Source organism: Hakea prostrata, chromosome 6 (assembly GCF_041222555.1).
Source record: "Hakea prostrata isolate BN-2017 chromosome 6, UWA_Hpros_2, whole genome shotgun sequence".
Taxonomy (NCBI): Eukaryota; Viridiplantae; Streptophyta; class Magnoliopsida; order Proteales; family Proteaceae; genus Hakea; species Hakea prostrata.
The window spans coordinates 15,436,400-15,453,550 of NC_142605.1; the positions used below are offsets into that span (position 1 = coordinate 15,436,400).

The window sequence follows — 17,151 nt, forward strand, 5'->3', positions numbered from 1 at the left end:
GCCAAAGGGGGAGAAAATAAGGAGTCAGTTAAAACTCTCCTTAGACTGTAGATCTAAATAGCATGAAGGTTGGAAACTATATGATGGTTTAGATACTGATTAATAGGGGTAATAAGTATACTTCATGGCTATATGATCATCCAAGTGCGTAAATGGTAATGTTTACAGTTTTCTATCATTTTATCACTTGCATGTTTGTCATCATCAAAAAGGGGGAGATTGTTGGGAAATGCTATGTCAGCATTTGCCACATCAGTCTCCAATCAGTTTTGATGATGACAAACACTCTACTAATGATTCCATGTAGATGTGTTTTGTCCAGCTCACCACTACAATGAACCTCGTTGAAAAATAACCGGATCAAAGAATTATCGGAGAGTCCAGCTCGACTCAAATCATTTTAGACAAAGAACCAAAGTCAAGATTAGTATCAAGACTGTTGCTCAAGATCAAGCCAAAGACCAAGTCAAAAATCAAGTCGATGATCAAGATTTAGGCTGAATTAGGGCTTAGGACACTCTCGCATACACATTAATGTAAATGCATCAATCATATGTAATTCATGTTACTAGAGTGACCTAGGGCATGTTAGTGAGGTGTACAATGCTTAGGGTTGACCAAAAAGTCCAAAAACCCAAGCCATGTCCCAGCCCCAAAGTTGTTCAGCAGAACAGAGCTCACACGGTCGACCGTCTGGGCTAGTCCAAGCCAGACGGACGACCGTCTGGCCCTAACTTGAGTATAACAGCTAGTTTTAAATGGATATTCTCAATAGCTATGTTTCAACGGATAGTTTTGAGACGGCTGACCGTCTGGGCAGATGGACGACCGTCTGGAGTAAAATCTCGCTAAGATTTTATATCCGTTGGGGAAATGGGGAGGGCATTGAGTTGAGGTCTATAAAAGCCCAACCACCCCCATTTGAGAATTATTCCTCTCCCCCATCAAGCATATACTCACTTACAAGTGAAAGAGCCAATCCTTGGTGTTTTAGCACCATTACTGTCTTCCCAACTCCATTCAACTTTGAGGGATATTCCAAAGTTAATAAGCAAGTTTGCTGAAGCAAAGCTTGGAGTTATTGAAGGCCATTGGAGTCTTTATCGATGCACTGCTGTTCTTGATTCATTCATTCATTGTATCATTCACACACAAGGGGTAAAGTGTCACTCTCCTTGTTAGGTAATATCTAACACTTCTTGTATTTGAATTGATTATTGAATTCTAGTCTAGGTTGATTAGAATTTGTTGTTTGGGTGCTCTTGTCCGTGAACGAAGATTACTTGGGTGCTCTTGCCCGTGAACAAAGATTGTAAAGGGTACTCTTGCCCCGTAACAAAGATTGTAAGGGTTTGACTCTCTACCCATCATATTGAAAGAGATTCATTACTGGAATACTCTCTTGAGGCTAAGAGAGGAGTGGATGTAGACTCGTAGAGTCGAACCACTATAAATTCTGTGTTGTGATTGCTTATCTTATTAGATTTTGTTTAAATTGTCAATTTACCTTGAAATTGCAATCAAACCGAGAATTTAGTATAATCTGCGAGGTACAACATAATCACCCCCCTCTAGGTTGCACCAACAGATTACAAAGTTGCATTAAGTACATGAGTCAAATCAGAGCAATAACCAATTTCATAGAGCTACTGTGACCCAACCGGTCGCTTGGGCGGTTGGTTGTCCAAGCGATCGCCCCTGTTCCAGACTACTTCTAAGTCCGAAATTCGACTTTTGATCTCCCAATTTTAATCTGATTTTGAAATGATCTATGTCCGAATTTTCCCTACAACAGAAGCACAAACCTAGACCCTAGAATTCTAAAGATTCAATATTCTCATCATCTCCTTTAATAAGATTTGTCTTTTATTTGCATGCAATGATCTTTTTCCAGACATGATCTAATCAAGATCATTGATGGGCAGTAGAACCAATATAATTAACTCACCACCAACCCAAGGAAGATGGATCTACACTATTCAAAGAGATGAGGAAAGAATATAGAGGTTGCAAGATCACTTACCTCTACTTGATTGGCAAAACTAACAAAGGGAAGGATCTTCTTCACAAATCACGCTTCTCTCACCTTCCATCACGTGTCCTCTACCTCCTAACCATCCATGGCAGCATTTTCGAATAGAATAATGAGTAAAAAGGTCGGGATTTGCTATATATATGTGTGTGTGTGTGTGTGTGTGTGTGTGTGTGTGTGTGAGGCAAAATAGGGTTTAAACCCCGCAAGTAGACCTGGGCGGTTGCTTGGGGCGATTGATTGTTCAATCAACCACCTTAAGCAACCGCCCCCTAGTATTTTTTAGTGTTTGAGTGCTTTGATAAGGGGTTGATCCCTAACTCAAACCTAACCCTATACAACATGTGGGGGTGTTCTTACCTCGATTCCACACATCTTCAAAAACATCTCGACTTCAACTGGTGATCCACTATCAGGGTTTCTATGGGTTCTTCTCGGATTCCCAGCAAGGTAGGTTCTTCATCGGAGGAATCTAGATCCATGGGCTTAGGGTATGGATCATGGACTTCAATCCGGATACTCTACAACTTATTCCGGCTGGATCTTTGGATACTCGGACCTGTAATACGGATCCCGGGTTGGAAATACGGGGGTTGTTACAGTAAATACCATGGACGACTTTTTACTATGACCCAAAAAGAGGCTAATGACTCTTAGACAGTAGTTCTAGGTATGATATTTTATCTATTAATTTAGTTAATAATGTTTATGTTTAATATGGAATATTAAATGGATTAATAGCTGAAATGCTTGCTTTGTTGTTTTGATATGTTATGTTGGTTTAATGTGATACTAGGAATATTTAGAATTGCTTATGAGACTTCTACCCACTCATTTATATCACGTGATTTTGCTTTGAAATTGAAACTGGAACTTCAACCAATGGATTAGTTGTTATATGTAGCTACATCATCTGGTAGTGTGATGGAAGCGACTGAAATGGTTGAATTGTGCGAACTAGACTATGAGGGAAGAAAGTTTAGGGCTGATCTGATAGTTATAAATTTGAAGGATTTTGATGTGATTCATGGAATGGACTGACTAGTTGCAAATTATACCAGTGTTTTGTGTTATGAGAGGAAGGTGATACTAAGACCCATAGGGGAGCCTAAAATCCAATTCTCAAGAGTGAAAATAAAGTCTTCCACAAAAAGAATGATCTCAGCTATTCAAGCCAAGAGATTGCTCATCAGCGATGCCAAGGGTATTTAGCTTTGTGCAAGATTTGGAAGTAATTGGGGTGGCTTTTCCTGATGTACCAGTTGTGAAAGAATTTCTTGATGTCTTTCCAGAAGACTTATCAGGGTTTCCACCAGAAAGAGAAGTGGAATTTGCTATTGTACTTATCCTGGTATAGCTCCAATGTCTAAAGCCTCATATAGAATGACTCCAAAAGAACTGAAGGAATTGAAAGAACAATTGCAAGAACTATTGGATAAGAGATTCATACGACCTAGTGTATCTCATTGGGGAGCCTAAGTGCTATTTGTGAAGAAAAATGATGGAACATTGAGAATGTGCATTGACTATAGGGAATTGAACAAAGTTACTATCAATAACAAATACCCCTTACCTAGGATTGATGACCTGTTCGATCAACTACAAGGAGCAAAGGTATTCTCTAAGATTGACTTGAGGTCAGATTATCACCAATTGAAGGTGAGGAAAGAAGATGTGCCAAAGATTGCTTTTAGGATTAGATACGAACATTATGAGTTTCTTGTTATGCCTTTTGGGTTGACTAATGCATCGGCAACCTTTATGGATTTAATGAATAGGGTGTTCCAGGATGTCCTGGATCAGTATGTTATTGTCTTTATTGATGATACATTGATATATTCAAAGAGTAATGAAGAACATGAAGAGCATTTGAGAGCAATTATACAAACTCTAAGAAATGAGAAGTTTTATGCTAAGTTTAGAAAGTGTGAATTTTGGCTTGACAAGGTTGTGTTTTAGGACATGTGATATCTGCTGAAGGTATTATGGTGGATCTCAAAAGTAAAGTCCAAGATGTAATGGATTGGGTCAGACTAACTAATGTGATCGAAATAAGGAGTTTTTTTGGGACTAACTGGTTATTATAGGAGATTCATTGAAGGATTCTCTAAAATTGCAATACCATTAACTTGACTCACTAGAAAAGGAGTCATATTTTATTGTATTGATGAATGTGAATAGAGCTTCCAAGAACTAAAGCGGAGATTAATAACTGCACCTGTCTTAAGTTTGCCATCTGGAACTGGAGGATTTGTTATATATAGTGATGCATCAACAAGTGGATCCGGTTGTATGCTTATGCAACATGGAAAAGTCATCACATATGCATCAAGACAATTGAAACCCTATGAACAAAACTACCCAACTCATAATCTAGAGTTGGCGGCAGTCATCTTTGCATTGAAGATATGGAGACACTACTTGTACGGAAAAAATTTGAGATATTCATTGACCACAAGAGCCTCAAATACATCTTCACTCAAAAAGAATTGAACTTGAGATAGAGAAGATTGATTAGAATTATTAAAAGATTATGAATGCAATATTAACTACCATCCTAGTAAAGAAAATGTGGTGGCTGATGCTTTTAGTAGGAAATCACAAGGATACTCTGCAGCTCTAATAACGAGTCAGTCTCATCTTATAGAAGATACAAGGAATATGAGAATTGAAGTTATGCTTGGAGATAAGGTTACAATATTGGTTGTAAGCTTGATTGTAAAACCTTCCATTCTTGAACAGATTAAAGAAAAACAAAATTATGATATTTTTCTACAGAAGGTTAAGGGAAGAATGAAGGATGAAAAGTCGGCAGATTTTAATGTTGATTCAGCTAGAATCATCAGGTATAAATCAAGGTTGTGTGTGCCTTAGGATGAAGAATTGAAACAAGAATTGATGAGGGAAGTACATAATAGCCCATACTTAGTGCACCCTAGTGGCACAAAGATGTATTAGGACCTGAAAGAGAATTTCTGGTGGAATAATATGAAGAGGGAGATGACGGAGTATGTACAGAAATGCATGACTTGTCAAGTACATAATGGCCCATACTCGGCACTACTAGCGGCCCAAAGATTTGTTACAACCCGTAGACAATTCCCGAGTGGAAGAATATGAAGAGGGAGTTACCATGGAGTATGTATAGAAACTTGACTTGTCAAGGGGGGGGCGGGGGGGGGGGGGGGGGGGGGGGGGGGGTCCGGGGTTTGTCCCCCTTCCAAGGATTCCACAAGGTTATAATGCAAATTTGGGTAATTGTGGATAGACTGACAAAGTCATCCTATTTTCTACCTAGACAAGCTGACTAAATTATATGTGAAGGAAATTGTGACGTTACATGGAGTACCTAATTCTATTGTGTTAGATCGTGATCCCAGATTTACTTCTAGATTTTGAAAAAGTTTATAAAAGGTGTTGGACACTCAACTAAACTTCAACACACCTTTCCGATTTACTTCTAGATTTTGAAAAAGTTTATAAAAGGTGTTGGACACTCAACTAAACTTCAACACAACTTTCCATTCTTAGAATAATGGGCAATCTGAAATGACTATTCAGATATTAGAAGATATGCTTAGGGCTTGTGAAATTTCTAAGTGCTCCATCGTTTGTGGTCCTACATCAGTGGAATTTAATCGAACTGAAAACAAAGAAATGATCATCATAATTTTCTAAACTCGGATGCATTTATATTTGCATCACTATGTGGGCTCTACGTAAAGAAATAGAGTGGGCCCACAAGCCCATAAAGAAGCCCACTAATTATTCATCTAAATAATATATATATATATATATATATATATACACACACACACACACGTATATATTATGTTCTATTATATTATATTATATTAATGATATAAAACATGATAAGTTAGAGGAGAGAGGAGGAGGAGGTGACACCTCCCTCTCCCTCCCACCTAATGTGACAAAACTTGCAAAAACATGACATGAGGTGTTATACTTATTACCATATTTTAGGTGTTAAGACAAAAGTGGAACTAGAGAGAAGGAAGAATAAAGAGGAGGTTGGCTTTTGCATTGAAAGAGGAAGAAAAGAGGAGAGAGAATAGAGAGAACAAAGATAAAAGAGAAAGAGAAGAACAACAATGTACAAGAAACAAGTGGCAACATCTTTTAGTCTTATACATAGGGAGTTACCTCTTCCTCAAACCCCTCAATTCTATGGCATTTCAAACATATTTTTGACAAGTGAAACTGATGATTGGATATCTCTTATCTCAAGTAGTGAAGAGTTCTCTGTCAAATTAGCAAGGAAAACACTTTCACAAACATGAGAGACATCCACATCAAACACATTTAAAAAATGGTGGAATTTTTTTTTGGAATTTACCCCTTCACCCCAAATTTAAGGTGTTCTTCTGGCGTTTGCTAAATGTAGGGTTACCAATTAAAGAAACACTCACTCAATGGATGATGGTGAACCCTACATGCGAACTTTGTGGAAAGAGTGTGGAAACTCTGTGGCATGTCTTTGTCTCATGTGATTGGATGAAATGAATTTGGACGGCAGGGCCACTAGGACTCAAAACAGAAAGGCTAACTCAAATGTCTATTAGGGATATATGCACCTCCTTTCTCATGAATCCAAGACTTAAAAAACCTACTAAAATTTGGATGGTGTTGGTTTTTATAATAACTTGTTACTTTGTATGGAAATAGATGAATAATTCAATCTTCAATAAAATCAAACCCAACCCCAAAATTGTTACATAACACTTTGGTTTGGATCCAAGATCTAAAACTAAACCCGGTTGAAATGGTTGAAACAATATCCACCGACAACCTGGCTATAAGTGTTGAACCAAAATTTTTGCTTTTGTAAATCCATTACTAACTTAATCCACATATCTTTTTTATTTTGTGCAGGGGTACATAACACAGTTTTAAACAATGTTGGATGGAGTGTGGGGCTATTTTGGAAAGGACAACTAACGTATATAAGTATAGGAGGATCTTGGAAAGGGAAATATGATAGAGGCGCTACTAAGTGGGATAAAGGATGGAATGGACCAAGCACAACAAAGAAATTATCAAATTGAAGAAGTATGGTGTGATGACAAGGATGTGCGAGATCTACTTTTACCTTGGAACCACAATACATGACCAATAACTTATGTCCCGATTTTGATAAATTTGGTAGGTAATATAAAGGGTATAAACATTAAGGGTTCTAGTTAGCCTGCACTCCAACAGTGGCTCTTGTAAGAATATTGGAAAACGTTAGTAGTAATAGACAATACTAAATTTTGTAGTTGTTCACTTTAAGTAATACCAAGTTTTCTTTAGTATTAAAAAAAAAACAATGCACAAGAAAAATTAAGGAGGAGAGAGAGAGAGAGAGAAGAGAGAAATTAAGCGGAGAAAGAGAGAAAAGTGGAGTGGAGAGAGAAGAGAGAGAATGTAGAGACGAGAAGTGGAGAGGAGAGGAGAGAGGAGAGAGAAGAGAGAGAACAGACAAAAAAAAAAAAAAGGCGGAGAGGAAAGAGAAAGTAAAGAGAGAGAAAAAGAGGGAAAGCCTATTGGTTCCCGCATACTCGGAAATAGTCGTTAATAAACTAAGAACAAAAGTAGCATGGGTTCGTTTGTGCCAAAATTTGTACTCTATTAGCTATTGTGTTTAAACCATTTTTCTGCTGCCCATTAATATTAAAACAATATCATTTTTATAAATCTTTGTGGTTTCTCGTTTTCGATATTCAAAATTATTAACGTATCAAAACCGTATTAAATTTTTTTCGGTAAAATGTACTTTATATTATAATAATAGATATATCTAATGCATTATAAATTTAAATATGGTAATAAATATGACCATTCCGGTCCGCATCGGGCTCATCCGGTAGGTAGGAAACCAATAGAGATCTCTGTTAGTCATGCATGACTTGCAGATTCAGAATTAACCGCGCAAGTGATGAATGAAAACACATTGGCGGAATCCAACCGGCCCCCAAATCTCTTCCAACAAATCACAAACTAACCATGTTGTATAAAGAGGATCATTAATGTGATTAATTGCTTGCAAAGAGTCATTCCGACCCCACTCGACATGGGTCGAGGCCCACAACAATCGCCGTTAATTCCGTTCGAAGCACACTATTAGTGGTAAGCCCTCCGGCTATGGCAAAAGGACTTTGCCATGACATTTCGCCTAAGGTTCCGTACCCTCTCGCTGTTCCAATTAAAGCTCTCCAGGGATGGTAGAAGATGACCTCAATATTCCATGAGTCAAAAATGACGATGTAATGGTGTGTCTTCTACGCGACGGCATGATGGGGAGAACGAGCATGAATATCACCGATGACATGGTGTAAATGGTGCCAGGGTCTCTCATGTTGAAAAATATAACGATTTCTAGTCTTCCATATGTGGTATACACTGCAGATCTATTCTCCTCTTGCATCAAAGGGGGCCTGCTCAAGTGTTCTTGCAACCAATTGATTTCCTCCGCCAGTAGGGAGGATGCCACGATTGAAGCCATTGAGTTGAAGGAGAGGTCCAAATTATAGTAGAAAAACTCATGTCCAAAATAGATGAACTTCACTCTGGGGCGCCCACATAAAACACATTGGCGATCAATACCTCCTCTGGATTAGTCGGCATCGTGTCGGCAACCTCTCGTTGATGGCAATCCATGTAAAGAAGGAAAATTGTAGTTGACTAGAAGGAAACCAAATGAGATGTGCCCAAGGCGGTTCTCGTCGTTCTCGTATTGCCTCCCAAACAATTGATCGAAACACTTTCCTGACTTCATACTGCAAATTGGAATGTCCTCAGTCAAAGAAGAGTAAAAACGAGTAGAGTGAATTTCTCCTCGACGGTTATCAATAACCATATCCTTAAATGTAACATGCCACTCCCCCGGTTGATGACAAAGTAAAGAAACTTTACAAATATTTGAACGTCCTAATGCGGTAACTACCAAAGCACCATTAGTCATCGTCCTAAGAAAATCATATTAAACTTTTGGTACCAAGTAAAAAAAAAATATACCGTATAAAATTACCCGCAACTTTTCCATTGACAAAAACCGTATTAAATTACTCCAACTGATTGTGACACCATTAGTCATCGATGACGCATCTAAGCTCCGAATAAACCGCTCTTCGTCATTCTCCTGAGCCACCTTAACGGCCGCGAATTTTCGAAAAATCAAGGGCTGTTTTCAGTTGCCTTAAATATCTGAGACGACCAAATTCCTCCACGTGTCATGATCTCAAACGGCATAAATTCGATATTCTAGCTAGCCACGTTATCTTTTATTGACGTGGAACTCTCTCATTGGCCAGCTGGATACCATGCAAATACAGCATTCCTGGATAATAAAAAAAGACCACTTTTTCTGAGTTTAGCCAAAAAAGAATATAAGACACGACCACACATTGAACGTTCAAAACATTAGGACCCACTTACCATTCAAACACAACATCACCACCGTTCGATCTAATCCGAGATTATGATACACTTAATCTCCTCCGGGTCTGATGAAGTCAAGCGGTTTCGCCCAAACGGATTTTCTCCGAGAGTTCCACGTTCGTTCGAACAACATAAGAAGAGATGACACAGAGAGCGCTATGGTTGAACAACTCCGGTTTGAATCGGTAGTTCAACCAAGCTACTGATGGAGCTTCCACTGATTTTTCGATCTAGTAATCCATCTCTGGTTTCACTCTCATCTGCTGGATTTTGTAGTTCTGGTTCCAAGTTTTCTGATTTTCAAGTGAAGGATACGAAGAGGAGGAAGAGCTTTGATGGATTTAGCGTTTCGGGTCCTTGCATTAGATCTTCGGTGGAACAGAGAGGGAAAGAGATTGAAGGAGGGAGGGAGAGTGAGGGAGGAAGAGGAAGGTTCGCAGGTCCAGCTATGGAGGTCACCACATTCAATCAGAGCTTTAATGATACTACTGACTTTCCTGTTTGGGAGAAATTGGGCGCTGTTGTGAGGCTTAGCTATGGAATTGGTGAGTTTGTTGGGTCATTTGGTTTCTAGTAGATCTTTCGTAATTGAACTGTTGAGATCTTTGAATGGAACTTTAATTTGTGTTTGATTTCAGGTGTTTTCTTTCCTTTATTTAAAAAAGTTAACTTTCTGGCGATTCGTTTAATGCATATTTCATTGAATTCCAAGAACTGATTCTGGTTGCCCTGCGTTAATGACTTTTTATCAAACCTATCTACTTTAATAACCCGGTCGACTCGACTGGTTTTCTGGTTGCTGTGCTTTACCCTACTGTACAGTTCCCCATCTAACTCCATGTATGTATGGTGTTACTGATTCGGAACACGGGTAAGTTGACTCAGTATGCTAGGTTCTGCCATGAGTTGCTATTGTTTTCGTTTAAATTTCGCCGTCATTGATGATTGGTTTTCCATATTGATGTCTCCATTAAGCATTTTCTTTCCCTCCACCTCTGATTATATTGCTCTTTGTCTTCTGTTTTGACAAAAATCAGGCATATATGGTGCAATGGCTTTAGCAGGAAGATTCATATGCTCAATCGCTGGAATTGATTCCTTGGGGGGATTCCATCCATCGATAGATGCTGTCCTAGAAGGACTTGGATATGCAGCTCCTCCAATTATGGCCCTGCTCTTCATATTAGATGTATGTAGATTGGTCATTGTATTAAGAAAATTCCAGAGCAATCATTTCGTGTAATATATGAACCCATGTAGAAAGAACCATGCAGTTTCTGTTGTTCGATGGATGAAATGCAGGAAGAGATACATCTCCTTTTTTTCTTTGTTCTTTTCTATGAAAAAAAGTTCTTTTCTATCTGTTATTACTTGTTCATCTGAAAATTTTGTCATGACTTTCCAGGATGAAGTTGTAAAGGTATCACCTCCTGCTCGCGCTATCAGAGATGTGGAGGATGAGGAGCTAAGGAGTTTCTTCTATGGAATGTCACCATGGCAGGTTTAAATTTGATATGATGGTTTTTCTTCAAGTCATATATTGTGCTAAAGCTGAAGGTAGGATCTAATGCTACTTCTCTTTGCAGTTTATACTCATTGTTACTGCAAGTTCAGTGGGAGAGGAGCTTTTCTACCGTGCTGCGGTTCAGGTCTGTTTCTGACTAAAAACCAAAATTGATTCTTGACATTAGATTAGGTTTCATTGGCCGATATAGCACCTGAAAAAGATAATTTGTCAATTATGAGGAATGACTTGTGATACTTGTTACTTCACTCCCCTCATCCAGGGTAGCTGGAGTTTTGAGTGGATTTAGGACTTTGATAAGTAAAAGCTAAAAAATTAGTGGTTTCGTTTGGTGATTTGATTTTGTAAAGATATATCATAGCTTCTGTCAGTGTCATGTCGAAAAGCATATTTAAATTAGCTAGCTCATTGAGAAACCTTTTGCAACCATCTACTCTAGTGGTGTATCACACACACACACACACACACACCCACCCACCCACCCACCCACACATACACACACACACACCAAAAAAAATAAAAAGAGAGTCAGTAATCTGAGATTCTATTCAAATTACTAGCCCAGGGTAGTCTGTCTTAGTTGATTGTTTTCCCAGGGGGATTGCCTTTTTAGTTTTTTGCCGACTGCTCAAAGAGGTGGTTGTTCAAGAAAAGAATTCTCGTCCCTCGGATATAAAAACAGAATCCTGATTGAATCCCTCTCAACTTTGTAGGGAGCATTGGCTGATATATTTCTAAGAGGCACTGAATTGATGAGAGATTCTCGAGGAATGGCAGCTCTGGTATGGGGTCACCCCTGTTATTGTCATTGTTATTACTGCTTTAACTATGGGTGCAAATATATTATGTTTTGGTTCTTATCACCTGAGATTTGTGTAGGCAGGGGTGCTTCCTCCTTTTGTGCCATTTGCTCAAGCATTTTCTGCTGTGATAACGGCTGCTCTCACTGGATCACTCTATTATGTAGCTGCCTCCCCAAAAGGTTCCTTTTTACATTTCTATCTCCATGTCTTGCGACTTCTCTTTCCATATGATTATTATCATCTTGTTTATATCTTTGTTAATGGAATTTCTTTTTTTTGTCCTCAGATCCTACTTATGTGGTTGCACCAGTCTTACAATCTCAATCCGGTCGTGAAGATCTCAAAAAGCTCTTTGCAGGTTTTCTTCTGTTTCTGGAACTTGAAAAGTGTAACAAGTTATTGGAAATAATAATAACCTCTAGCATTATAATTAAAAACTTTATTCTTGAAGAGCAATAATTCAATAGTGTACCAGTACAACTGGCTTCAATGTAGTTCTGCTGTTGTTCTGTTTACAGCATAAATGATATAGTGGGTCACATTGACCTTAAGATGATAAAAACCAGTCTATGCACTCAAATACTGTTTGGCATATTTCAAATGGTTATGAGGCATATGGTTGATTTTGGGTTCAATTTCTTGCATTTGAATGACTAGGACTAGCAGTTTTGGCAGTCACTCGAGAAAGATAGAAAACATCTCTTATTACTGATTCTTTATCGACAATCCTTTTACATATGCTACCTTTCCCATTTTGTTTATCAAGCTATCCCTACTTTCCCTGCTTTGCATGTTTGAGTCTCCAAACTTCCTTACTTCGAAAGAGCCCAACCCTGGATTGGGGCTTGTTTCTTCCTTCTTTTGTGGGCTGTTCCAGGTTTTTATTCCCTTCTTTTTTTGGGTTTTGGGGGGGGAGGGAGTTGGGGAGGGGGTGGGTAAGCACTGTACTGCTGGTTAAACTTTTTGGTGTTGGCTCTGTTGAATAAACAATAAGACTGGTGATCTGGAAAGAAGCTAATATCTTTACAGTTGCCTTTCAGACCAGTTCCACTTCAGAATACTTACAAATATACATGTGCTCTATGCAGCCTGGTATGAAAAAAGGCAAATGAAAAAGATCTACTCTCCCCTTTTGGAAGGACTTCTGGCACTTTACCTAGGGTTTGAATGGATTCAGGTATCTTCAATTCCTTTTATTATCGAAAGCTACTTTCATATACTTGATCTTGATTGATTTTCTTGCTGTTTTCATCAATGTTGCAGACAAATAACATTATGGCCCCCATGATAACACATGGCATATATTCTGCGGTTATACTGGGACATGGACTTTGGAAGATTCATGATCACCGGCGTCGGCTGCGGCAAAGAGTTCAACAGCTTAGATTAGAGGGAAGAAATTCAAATAAGTTATAGGACTGGTTTGGTTAATCTAATAAGGAAGCGGACGTCCCTCTTCAAGCCAATGGGGCTGCAAGGCCTCTTAGCTCAGAGGAATTCTGTATATTAGTTGGCAGAGCATAATTGTTTCATGAATATATATATATATATGAAAGAATATGTTGTATTAGGGAACTATACTAGGTTTAGATGAAATTGTTGATTGTGTATAACTAGTATACAAGACCAAGGGGTTCTTTGTCTGTAAACTCATATTCCTTTAACAACTCTCAATCCCCTTAAATTTTTGTGTACAAAACTGAGAAAATTTTGGGAGGCTTTGTTGAATGTAAAGATATTCAGCTAGCTTAAGACAAAGCTATGTGAAGCATACTCCAGGTTTTGAGGCATCAAAGAATGGTTTTCAGAACCATGCCACTCCTGTCTCAGTTGCCATTTTTCTTAATTGGTTTTAGGAACCATGTAGTAAGTTATATGGTTACCAACTGTAGATCCCTGTGGGATGAATATGTTTTGCAAATAGGACTCCAGGGAAGACTGGCTTTCATAGCAGGTAAAAGCACCCATCTTTTCATGCTGTTACAGAATCCAGTATCTGTAGTTCTCATTTGCAAGGACATCGGTTTTCTATTTTGTGACTCCTCTCAGACACATTTTCTTGTCTTCAACCTTTGATATCCCCGAGCCTCTAATTTAGGTTGTTTCATTTTGTATTCACATTGCCAAGATTAAGACATTGTGCCACATATCTAGTTTCAATAATGCTGTATGATAGCAATGTTCAGATGGATATCCTGTGCCTCTTCTTCTTGATGCAAGGTTGGAGATTGAGATGGTAATGGTGATGGCGATCGTGATGTTCAGCTTGTCCAAGAGTAAGCAAACTTAAACAAACTCTTGATCACCCAAATCCTGGAGTAAGCAGATCTGTGTGTCCTTGATCATTTTAGGTTGATCAATCTGTGTAATGCGTCAGTGACTACTTATCAATTTGATCTGCTAGAGAATTGGCACAGGTCATAAAGTCTATACAAATCTGGAGTCATATCCATCAAAAGTGCAGCAGCTTTTTACAGTACAGTCCATTGTGTAAGGGATCTATATAAACGATTTCATATGGTATGGTTCAGTATACACCGTTGGGACCGCATCCAAAACTGTTAACATATTGTACCACAATAGAAGCCATTTTCAAAACTGTATCGTACCATTATTGAACTGGTTCAGAACAGTGAGGGAAGGTTCTGGATTTTAGTATGTGATTTCGATATCAAATTGATACCCTTAATAGTGTACATGTTCGTATGATCTCATACAAACTAAAGAGTGTTTCAAAATGAGAACAACAATCCAAACTACAACAGATTCATTGATGAGAATGTAAGAGGACTCTTTGAGTTTAGCTGAAATCCTCTCTCTCGTGAGGTTGTATTGAGTTGAGCTTCTACTTGCGTTGGTTTTAATGGTAGGGATAGGCAGAGGGAAGAAGGATCAGCTCTTGTGAAAACCATCGGTAAGGAAATTGAACCAAGGGAGGAAAGGAAACCTCACTATTTATTCCTTCAAAAGTAAATGGGAAGTCATTTTCCATGGACTTGTGTGGGTGTTTTGCTTTGGCTGAAAACTAAGGGTTAATGTCTTTTCATATGAAGGAAGAGAGATAGATAAACTAATGGAAGGATTATTAGCATTATTCACCCTCAATAAAAATGTATCGATCACCAACGGGTGTTGGTCTAAGTGGTAAGCAACTTGATCCGCTTAAGCAAGGTTCCGGTATCGAAACCTTGTGGATGCAAAAATTCTCCGCTGGGAGACTCATCCACCACAGTCAGGTGTGCGACCCGGGTCGAACACCGGATTAGTCAGGGCAAAGCCTTGGAAACCAGGGTTGGCAAACCCAAAAAAAAAAAAATGTATCGATTATGGATAAACATGAACTCTTGCATTGTCCAAATCATTGTGCTATTAAAAGAAATTTAAACTGCTATTTGTTGATCAAATAAACAAGCATAACCATATCACCAGGTTGCCTACATGGATTCTTGCACTTCACGTAAAAGAGACGACAAGTACAAGCAGTGAATTTAAGCATGTATGAAGATAATTAGGAGACAAAGTTAGGATAACATTTCAAGAACATTTTTTTATATAAGATCAAGTGCATGGCTCCTAGTCTTGCACACAATTCTATCAGCATCCATGTAGACATTTAATCATAGCACAGGCATAATCCTTGTTACTTCCCCAATTGTCAATTTAGACCTATTCTACCTCTTCTAGCTCAAAAGGAAATTTTAGTTCTATTTCTTATTTTCAAATGGTTTCCCATAATCTTTTCATCATGTAGTATGGGTGGAAAACTTGGTTTTGACCAACCGAGTTGTCCGAGTTGAGTTGGGTCGTGTATATTTGGTTCACGTGACAATGATTTAATTCAGTCATAAATCATTCAAGTATTATTTGATTTAGTATTTTAACTTTTTTTTTTTTTTTTTGATAGTAAAACAAAGCTTGATATTAATTAAGATAGCAAATATATAAGGTAGTAGGGTCTATAATGTTTGACCTTCTAAAGTCTAAAGAGGACTTAAATGCCAAATACAAAAGCCATTGGTGGAGTATGGTGTCACAAAAACCATTAAGTTAGTATGTTTAGCAAAATTGGGACTTGAGATATTGGCCACTTGATGTCATTAATTGGCATGAGTAAATCACGAATTTCTTTGTTGTTGCACCAGATATCTTGTATTTTAATATTCTGGTGCAATGCATGATGTATCCCTTCCTTTAATCCAATCAAGAGTGCGTCAACGATGTTTCCGTTCCCTAATCCTCCTGTGCATAGAAGCTTTAACTGCCCTTCATGCACCATTCCCATACCATCCTGTGCTACCTAATTCTGCATTATATACCCTTGCACACAATAAGGTTGGACAAAGATTTATGTTAGTTAAAGTATTACAAAAGCAAGTATTTGGTTCAGAAGGCTGTGTTTGTGTTTGGTGAAGTGAGGTTTCAAAACTTTCTTGTGTTGTGATGTTTAAATCCTGGATCCACCTTGCTATGTTGTTTAGAACTCTGATGGGGTTGGGGTTATCTTTATTAAAGATTTTGTTATTCCGTTCTTTCCAGATGAAGTAGCAAGTAATTATAAAAACGGACACCATCCATCTTTTTGATGCCTTATCCCTCCTTACGTCAGCAATAAAGGAGTTGCACAGATCACTGATCGATGAATTTGTGAGTCTTTCCGTTCGCAATCCGAGTGGTCCTGCTGCCCAATTCCTTTTCGTCCATTCACAAGAAAGGAATACATGCCATGCAGATTCCACACAATTTCCACAAAGTTCGCAATCTGAGGATATTGGTTTCCATTGTGCAAGTATTGCCTTGATTGGTAATCCTGCATTTAAAAGACGCCAAAAGAAGGTCTTAAGTTTGGGGTGTAGGGGTAGTTTCCAAAAGAAACTCCACCAAGTGGTGTAAGTAGAAGAAAGAGATGTCGATCTTAATTGTGTAAGGGTTTTTTCTGCCATTTTGATAGAGAAATCCCCATTACTTGAGATCAGAGACATCCATGTATCATTTTCATTTGACTGGCTGAGGTTAGAGAGGTGGAAAAATGAAAGTTTAGAGGAAGAGGCAACTCCTTGTTGGGCGTATTGAGTGAATCCACCACTTGAGCTATTGAATTGTTTCTCTCCCATTGACTTGTATCTGGTTCTAGTTGTGTACGATCTTTCAGATTTTTGATCCAGGGATCAAACCAAAAAGATGTGTTCCTCCCATTTCCTATCTTTCTCCATATCATATTCTCCAATGTTGGTAATATTCCACGGATACTGTTCCACGTCCATGATCCATTTCTTCTTTCACCTTTGGATCGAAAGGTGTGGTGTTTGGGAAGTATTTTGCCTTTAGTGTCCGCACCCATAATGAATCGGGGT

General features: G+C 38.4%; 1 protein-coding gene across 1 annotated transcript; it reads left to right on the plus strand.

Annotated features, from left to right (window-relative positions):
- Positions 1 to 9,500: 9,500 nt before the first annotated feature.
- On the plus strand, positions 9,501 to 14,044 carry LOC149012338 (CAAX protease self-immunity protein). The gene is made up of 9 exons (XM_089159712.1): positions 9,501 to 10,017; positions 10,510 to 10,661; positions 10,878 to 10,973; positions 11,059 to 11,121; positions 11,711 to 11,779; positions 11,877 to 11,979; positions 12,087 to 12,158; positions 12,889 to 12,977; positions 13,064 to 14,044. Exons 1-9 carry the CDS (start codon positions 9,678 to 9,680, stop codon positions 13,214 to 13,216), a joined length of 1,137 nt encoding a protein of 378 aa, XP_089015838.1. The 5' UTR covers positions 9,501 to 9,677; the 3' UTR covers positions 13,217 to 14,044.
- The last annotated feature ends 3,107 nt before the right edge of the window (positions 14,045 to 17,151 follow it).

Excerpts from the sequence above, each read along its gene's own strand:
- LOC149012338 (XM_089159712.1), top strand. The coding sequence starts at position 9,678 with ATGGAGCTTCCACTGATTTTTCGATCTAGTAATCCATCTCTGGTTTCA. Across the intron at positions 10,974-11,058 it reads ATGGAATGTCACCATGGCAG|TTTATACTCATTGTTACTGC; the intron begins GTTTAAATTTGA and ends TTCTCTTTGCAG. Across the intron at positions 12,159-12,888 it reads TCTCAAAAAGCTCTTTGCAG|CCTGGTATGAAAAAAGGCAA; the intron begins GTTTTCTTCTGT and ends TGCTCTATGCAG.